Source organism: Fukomys damarensis, unplaced genomic scaffold (genome assembly GCF_012274545.1).
Source record: "Fukomys damarensis isolate Sample0158 unplaced genomic scaffold, DMR_v1.0_HiC HiC_scaffold_5, whole genome shotgun sequence".
Taxonomy (NCBI): Eukaryota; Metazoa; Chordata; class Mammalia; order Rodentia; family Bathyergidae; genus Fukomys; species Fukomys damarensis.
This window is the reverse complement of record NW_022900917.1, coordinates 15,561,297-15,570,515: the sequence shown is the minus strand read 5'-3', so window position 1 is coordinate 15,570,515 and position 9,219 is coordinate 15,561,297. Positions and strand designations below refer to the sequence as shown.

The 9,219-nt window shown below is 36.6% G+C and overlaps 1 protein-coding gene across 1 annotated transcript in view; it reads right to left on the bottom strand.

Annotated features, from left to right (window-relative positions):
- Positions 1-9,141, bottom strand: part of Rgs22 (regulator of G protein signaling 22) — a gene marked incomplete at its 5' end in the record, with an annotated part of 111,222 nt that extends 102,081 nt beyond the window's left edge. Inside the window, one exon of the mRNA XM_010619664.2 lies at positions 9,091-9,141. Within this exon, the coding sequence (XP_010617966.1) occupies positions 9,091-9,141 (51 nt within the window). The remainder of the gene's footprint in view (positions 1-9,090) is intronic.
- Positions 9,142-9,219: the final 78 nt, after the last annotated feature.

The following is a 9,219-nucleotide window of genomic DNA, read 5'->3' as shown; positions in this document are numbered from 1 at the left end:
GACAGCCATATTGGTCTAGAAATGTTAATTTATTTTTATTTTTATTTTTTTTCCATGTATACAGGGGTAACACATCATACTAAATATGTAAGGTCATATCTACGTGGGTTTGATTACAGAAACTAATAAAGTATTCTCTAAATAATGAAAAAAATAATAAGATAAGACTATAAGAGCAAGAAACAATTTAAATATGTTCGGGGACTCTTTTCATCTCCAGAATTAAGGATTATTTTAATGTTACATCATTGCCTTTTCTCTTTTAGTTTCCTTTTTAGTTTTATTTTAGCGTTCCCTAATTTTAATGTTCATACAGAGATTTCTTTAACTGAAATACCGAATAGTTTCTTTGGTGCGAAAACTATAATAGTACACAGGATCCTAATGGGATAATTAATAATGTGAAATTGGAAGTAAAGGGCTAAAGGTGTAGGGAAAGTGGGAAGGGTGGGGGAAAGGTAATAAGGGAGAGGAAAAAATATGAGAAACTGAAAAAATGGAAATAAAGTGTTTGTAAATGGGGAGGGGAGGAGGGGGTGAAGGGAGGGCAGGGACAAGGGGAAAAAAATGAGAATCAAGACCTATTATGTAAAGGTACAGAATCCCAATGATGAATGTAACTTTACTGTATACCTAGATTGTACCAATTAACTCAATAAAAGAAATTGACCTTTAAAAAAAAAAGATTTTTTTTTTTTGCTTATTTTGCTTCATCCTCAAATCGGATGAATTATAATTTCTTCACAACTCTAAAAGATTCAAGATATACAATGATTTTGTAAAAAAGGAAGAGGATAAAGGTATTACATCCCAATGATGAATGCAACTGTACTGTATACTTAAAATGTACTAATAAACTCAATAAAGGAAAAAAAGGAAGAGGAAATAAAATAAATACAAATAAGCCCAAGACATGCCATAAAAGAATTACAATAGTAACTGTTTTCTGCAAAGGAGGAAAGATGTTATCTAGTAGAATCAAAAGAGACTTGTGGAGAAATGGTGTTTGACATGTGTTTTAAATAACTTCAAATTCTATATTTAGAAATACAAATATGAGTGGCAATGCAATGTACAGAATGAAATGCATGAGCAAGAAGAGAGGTCAGAAAGCACAAGAGAATGGTTGTTATCTCTGGGGAATGAGGACAAGAATCAACTTGGGAAAAGCTTGAAGAACTTCATGGAATTATAGAAATGTTCTTATAGTGGATGTGAGTTTGAATTAAAAAGGTATATACATGTCTTAAAATTCAGCAAATGATACTCTCAAAATATTTGCATTTCACAGAGTATAAATTTTACATCAACAGAAGAATCATAAACTGACATTGAGCACTAGCCCATGATACACTGAAATTCTGGGTTGAAAGGAAATAAGGGAAAAGAAAAAAATGTGAAAAAAAGAAAAAACAGAAACAAAGTCTTTGTAAATAGCAAAGGGTGAAGCCAGTGAAGGGAGGTCAGGGATATGGGGAAAAGACAAGAACCAAGACATATCACGAAAAGATACAAGATCTCAATGATAAATGTAACTGTATTGTTTGCTTTAAATGTACTAACAAACTTAATGGGGAAAAAAAGAAATTCTGGAGTGAACTGTATCAATGCCTATAACTTGTTTGTAAAATGCATGAATAGTAAGATAGGTTGATAGATGGTTGGCAGTATAGATGGAAGACATAAAAAAGCAAAAGCAGGAAAAGAATAGCTATGAAATCTTGATAGATATCAGGTTCACTGAACACTTCTAACTTTCTCATATGCTTTAAAGTGTTTCATAACAAAATGTTATAGGAGGTACTTATGTACATGGAAACAAGATCAGGTTTCTCTGCCCCTTATGGGCCTCCGCGCCTCTAGAGAAGCTGCTGGTTCTCTTACCATCTTCTAAGCACTACCCTGGATCCCAGCCACTAAAGGTCAGACTGCTGAGCCTTCCAGTTCACTCTTCTGTGAATGACATCAAACTTCATTTTGTCTAAACTCCTTCCTCACACCACCTCATGGACCAGTCTTTTTAACCTCACCTAAATTAATACAAAGGATCCATTTATCTGAAGCCTTTCTAAATGGCTTGTGCTGAACACAGTTTAGCTCCTGCCCTTCTATCCAGCCTCATCACATACTAACATGCTTTGGTAAAGCAATATTTTAAAGTTCTGCGCCTTTGCACATGGTTTTTCTCCCTGGAGAGATTTTTTTTTTCTCCCATATTCACCTACCCTTTCATTCTCAAAAATCTGGAATAGTGGTAGTCTGTCTTTCCCATATAAAAATCTTTATTCTGTAACTGTCTCTGTATATGTCTTACCCACTGAATGGTGAACTCCTGGAAAAGGGGGGCTGTCTCTTACTCATGTTTAAAATTCCCAATGCCTTTATCTTTTATTTTGTTTGTTTGTTTTTTTTTAGATAGAATCTTGCTTTGTAGTGCAACTGGCCTTGGACTATGTGGCCCAAGTGCCCTTGAACTCATAGCAATCCTCCTGAGCAATTCTCAGCCTCCCAAGTGCTGGAATTACAGGTGTGCACCACCACGCCTGGCTCCAATGACTTTAGATAGTGGGTGCTCATAACTTTTTTTTTTTGGTAGTACTAGGAATTCAATCCAGGATATTTACACTGAGCTACATTCTCAGTCCTTTTTAACTTTTGAGACAGTCTTGCTAATTCACTAAGTTGCCCAGACTGGATTCAGTCTTGCAATTCTCCTTCTACCCTCAAACCCCACAGAATTCAGTGATTACAGGCATGCACCACCACACCAGGATTCCTTACATTTTTGTTAAATGAATGCTTAAATGATTACACAGAGGACATGAAACCTGAACAGACTGATGACCTAAAAGACTCTAAGAGAATACTAATAAAGAGACACTGTCAAAAGGGAAAAATAAGGCGAAATAAGAATGCATCAAGAGATGAGTAGAAGTAGGAGGGAGAGAAGAGAAAGGGGATGAAAAAAGGAACTGAGATGTGTTCTGTACATGCACCAGCTCCACACAAGAAATGTAAACATTATGTACTGCAAATGTATGAATAAAAATAAAAATACAAAAAGAAAAAATGGAAACAAAGTCTTTGTAAATAGGGAAAGGTAGAAGGGGAGAAGGGAGGGCAGGGGGATAGGGAAAAAACAAGAACCAAGATACATTACAAAAAGCTATAAGATCCCAAAGATGAATGCAACTGTACTGTATACCTAAAAAGTACCAATAAACTTAGTGAAAAAATAAATAAAAATAAAAACACAAAAAAAGAATCTTAAAAATTCTTAATGCAAAAAAATGCAAATGAAATAAGTTCCACAAAGTAGCTTGTGAAAACATTTTGCTTAGATCAAAAATATTTTTGAAATTTTAGAACCAAAAGCCCATTCGTCTGAGTCCCTGGGGTTTGCAAAATTATATTTTCTTATGAATAAAGTCAGTGAAGTAAGGAGAAAGTAAGAGTGGTTCATGTAATGAAGAGCAAAATACAGACTTCCTACTTTTATCCTCAAAGATTGCATTACATCAACATGTACCCTGAAGTTCTTTCCATTACAAGTCTTTCTTCCCATTCAAAGGTTCTACAATCCAAAATTCTTATTCAAAGGAGTGAGTATCTCACACTTTTTCTCCCCTTCCACACTGTACCTATGGGTTATAAGAGGATGTGGCAAGTTTCTCTGAATTCTCACATACTTTTGATTCAAACCTCCTAACACTTAAATATAAACTGCTTATCATCTCATTGTTTCATACCAAAGGTCATTTCTCTCCAATCAAAAGTTATGCAACTTTTGGAACTAGTGACTCAATAGTGTCTTAATACAGCCATTAAGTGGAAGAAGTAGCTTAATGACATATTTATTGCCTAATTTATCAGTGAAACCTCTAACAGTTTCAAAAGAAAGTGTCAGAGGACTGATCTTCCCAAGTGCAGTACTCCACAGAGACAAAGGAATTCCAAATTGTCCAACACCTCCCAAAGATTCTCTGGGACCTGTCTTAGTTTCCAGAACATTTCTCTACAACATTTCTCTCTCCTCTTCAGGAACAAGGAAGCGAAGAGAGAGAGCTTCCACATAAAGCTACCTGCTGTGTGACCCAAGTGTGCTCCACCATTTATTCAACCCAACTTATGTACCGTCTACCAAGTTTCATTTGGGAAAATAAACAGTAAGTGCCAGGTAATTACAAAGTCCTGTTCATGCAGTCTGCAATTATAGAACTGCTAAATATTTTATATTAAAATAATGATATTCTTATTATCTCAGTTTACTATTTCAATCAACATATAAAATAACAGGATATGAATTTGAACAGTCTGAATGTTACCTTGAAATAAATGCTTTTTCTTTTTTTTTTTGAGACAAAGTCTCACTACGGAGGTCAGGCTGGCCTTGAATTCACTATGTGGCTCAGGGTGGTCTCAAACTTGCTGTGACCCTCCTCCTTCTCGGTCCCAAGAGCAGGGAACAGGCATGTGTCACCAGATGCAGCAAAATGAATACATTTTTAACAAGTAAAATGCAATAAACACTTTTAAGTTAAATTCCCTCTTAATTTGATGGCTGAAATAAAAGGACTCTTTTTTAAAAAAAGCTTTTTTTTAAACAGCATCTATTTTGCTTTAAAGTTAATATAACTGTATGTTTTATGTATCAGCAAATTTTCAACAAAATAGATCACAACACTATAATATCTTTAGTCCATAAAAACTTTTTTTGAAGCATGACACAGCTATTAGCCTAATTGCAAACAAACGTTTTAAGACATACACAAAAAAAGATAAGATCATTTTGGATTTAAAACTCAGATACATACTTAAATCTTTAATATTAATATATTCTATTTTAATGTTAAAAACCTAGGAGGCACTTCACTTCAAACTTTTCTTGATGCATCTATTACATGTAATTAAATCCCAATGTATCATAAAGCAATGTGAACTATGGTAGATTTACATTTCAGCTTTTATGTAAAATTAAGGCACTGAAAGAGGCTAAGACTAACAGAAGTAGTGAAGAGAAGCATTCATTTTATCTATATTATTTGAGTTATTTACAAGAATGTACTTATACATTGCTTATATAATAAAAAACACACTATGCAAAAAAACTGATGAAAGGGCTGAATATATTACATTTTTGTGCTTTCCCTAAGTTACCAATCAAACACAATAATAAAGATGCTAAAGTAGAAAAATGTCAGAAGATGGTAATTAAGAAATGTACTATAATATCAAATGAAACTGCACAAAAAGAAAACAGTGATTATTATGCATAAAAGTAACCATAAATCAAAATGATTTAATCATCTTATGGCATATTCTGGACATAGTGCTGTACATGCTCTAGGGAATATTAAGGTCTATTGAGACGTAGTATACACTATAGGAACTAATAGTTTAAGAAAGTCCAAAATTTACCCATAAAATATTTGAATATAGAATATACACAGTAGTATGCTCCTGACAAAAACAATGATTCTAAATGACTTGCTTTATACTTTAAGGATGATGTCCTGTTTAAAAAATATATATTTTGCAGACATCCACAACAACCTACTTTTAGATCCAGTGATTGAGAAAATATAATATGATGAAAAGTTATTATGAATGTAGAATCACCACACCAAAAAAGCATACTTAAACAAACACAACTTTATTCATTTCATATAATCAGAAGAAGTTCAGGACTGGTACTGTAGCTTCCCAAACAGCAGAAGCCCAGGCCCCTTTCATCTTGTGAGTGCCATCCTCAAGATGTCGCTTCCAGCTCATGAACCAAGATGACTACTTCGGCTCTAGCATCATATCCTCCTTTGCAGCCAGCACAAAAGAAAAAGAGTTCATTCTCCCCTCGGGGTGTGTGTGTGTGTGTGTGTGTGCGTGTGTGTGTGTGTTAGGTATTAAGTCAGAATAACCTGGCTTCCAATTGTGATTCACTCAATTACTAGCTGTGTCACCTATGGGGTAATTACTAGATCTCTCTAAACATCAGTCTTCCCAAAGGACATACACATCTGCTTTCATACTGTTTGTTTGTTTGTTTGTTTTGTCCCTGGTTCTTGGGATCGAACTCAGGACCTTGAGCTTGCAAAGCAGGTGCTGCACCACTGAGCTAAATCATCAGCTTCTGCTTACATCCTAATGACCAGAATTGCTCCACAGCCATATGTGGCCACAGGAGACGCTACCAAATGTAATCGGAATAGTAAAATATCTAGTATCTATTAAGGAGGAGAAGGTGGAATTTAAAGAGATACAGGTCTATGTCACACTTTGTATAAGAATATGTAGTTTATTAATCAGAGCGATACTTTTTCACTTTGGAAAAACAAAGGCAAGTATGTGTTCAAGACAGGTTGGTTAATCTGTGTTATGGTTTTGGTCTAGATGTCCCCTCATATGGTCTTGGCTTGATCTAGAGTATGACACTGGAATCAATTCATGATGCAATGCTAGGCTCAAGGGCACTAGGATTAAGGGTGTGAGTGCTACCCACCCTGAGCAGTCTGTATAAAAGGGGCAGGGAGATGCTGTTAACTCTCTTGTTACCTTTGCTGCCTTGTGTGTGCCATGTTGTTTCTGTTCTGTGATGCTTGTTTCAAAACCTAGCTTCAGAGCCAGCCAATTATGGACTGAAACCTCTATGAACTGTAAGTCAAATAAACCCCTTTCCTTCTAACTTTGGATGTCAGCTATTCTGTCTCAGGAATGAGAGAAAACTAACACAATCTGAAAACACTTGGTTGAGCATGTGAACTGGTCTCAATGGAAAGCTGCCCTGAGCTCTAAGACAGTCTGGATGTTAGCTTGGAAGGGTTTCACTGAGGAGATGAGCTGGGCCTGGAAGAATGTGCAAGATTGTGAAATGATGGGGAAGGGCAACTGAGACAAAAATCGACAGCAAAGGCAGGAGCCAAGCAGGGTAGTTTGGCTGGAGCAGAAGGCATGTGGAAGTACTTTACAAATCCAAAACAGGATGAACATTGCCTTTATCGCAGAGAATTGGAAGGTATGGTGAAAGAAGACTAAAAAATTATGCTTAAAAAGAAAAAGCAAAATGTTTGACATTTACTCGATGTGTGGCCTTGGGCCTAGTGATTGAGCTCTGTGACTTCAATTTACTTGTGAAAGATGGGTAACAATAACAACCTAATAAGGGTTGTTTAGAGGTTGGATATTAACATGCAGTCAGCATTCAATAAATATTAGCTATTAATAAAAGCTCTGGAAAGGCAAATAACATGGCAATATTTTAGAGTTCAATGGCAATTACAGCCAGGGTAGCAGTGATGGGAGAAGTAAAAACAAAAGTAGACAAAGCAAAGCAAAAGCATGGAATCTAGCTAGCACAGGAGATGCACAGGAGTTTGCATTTTATACTTCAGATAAAGAATAACTAGAGTTGGCAGAGGAAATACTGAAGGCAGGGATATCAGGACTACTGCCAAAGTCCAGGCCCCCTAGTGAAGGCCTGAAAGAAGACAGTAGCTGTGAGAATGGAGAAAACGATTTGGCTATGAAAGGCACTTGGCAAATGTTTGCAGGCAGGAGATGAAAAAAAAGGAAAAAGGGCTCTCATCTGGGTGACTAAACAGCCAGTGGCACCATTAATCAAGATAAGAAAAAGTGGAGGAAGAACAGAACTAGGGGTGGGGTAGTGGAGGTAAAAGTTCTCTTGAAGTGATGCAAGGACATCAAGATAAAGATGCCCAACAGCCAGTGTACAACAGAGTTGGGTCTGGGATGGAGATGTGCAGATTAGGTCAATGTTTTTCATGGGAAACGATAAACAGACCCTGGAGAGGGAGAAAAAGAATGAGAGAAGACAGTGTTGGTACACGCCTGTAATCCCAACACACTGGGAGGCTGAGACAGGAGGACTGCAAATTTGAGCCCAGGCTGGGCAATGCTGTGACTTGGAGAACCTGTGTTAAAATAAAAAAGATCTAATGGACTACAGAGGCAAAAATGAAAGACGACAGAATATGCAAACTTAGCTCCCAGTTCTCCTAGCCCCTTGCTAGACTGAACTTTTGAGACTTATCCTCAGCACCTAGGACTGTACTTTTTTTCCTTCCTGGGACGGGGGATTCAACCCAGGGTGTTTGCACTAAACTATATCCCCAGGCCAAGTTGCCCAAGCTGGGCTTGAACTTGTAATTTGTCTGCCTCAACCCCCCAGAATTCTAGGATTACAGGCATATACTACCACATCTGACTAGGACTGCACTTTGAATGTACCATTATTCATATCTGTTGAATAAAAAGCCAAAAGCAAACAAGACAATCAGTCAACAAGAAAAATGAGTGCTGGAGGACATAAGTAAATAACAGAAGTGCTTAGGGCTCTTGGAATCAAGCTCAGATCTTTGTTACTAGGTCTTGCTACTTCCTGTCCATAACCTTGAGCAAGATATTTAAAAATAAAATATTATCATAAACATAGCACTCACCCAAATGATAATGTACACATTTGTGTTTTTATTAGTACATGTTTGCAGTACATAATGATTATATTCATTGCAGGGAGATACATGTCATCTTAATTCTTTCTTCATCCCTTCTTCCCCCATATATATTTGGCAAAATATTTATTACTACCAATTTCTCCAGAAATCTGAACTGAGAACAGAATATAAAAAAAAAAAATTAAAGGAGTTAGAAATCAACTCACAATCAATGCCATTTACTAATGTTTACTGCGACCAGAAACCGCATAGCCACATCACAACAAAACCATGGAGCTAAAACCTACCTCTCCTAGAGACGCTAAAAAACTCAGAGAAACTATAGGAGGTCATTTACGTGAAAAAACTTTTAACAATATTAGCGTCCACCACACAAACCAAACGGCCCTTTCTTAAAAATGTACCTGTGAAACAACGTAAGAAGGATCTTGAACAAAATTATCATTAGCAAACCAAAGCTTCTACTATACTACTCAGTTGACCACCACCACCCATCACCCCAGAAAAAAAAAAAGAAAGAAAGAAAGAAAAGAAAAGAAAAACACACAACTTTCTTCTATCACACAGTATTTGCTATTTTGGAAAAAAAGAAAAATAAGTAGCTCCTGAAAACTGTACTTACAAATCCTGCTTCTGTGATATCTGGCGGCTCTGAAAAGAGAAACACAACATCTCAGTCAGATGTGACTACCTCAGCAAAGGAACCAGGGGCGCGGCTGTGGGCGCACGTGGCCGGGGTTCAGGCGGGAGC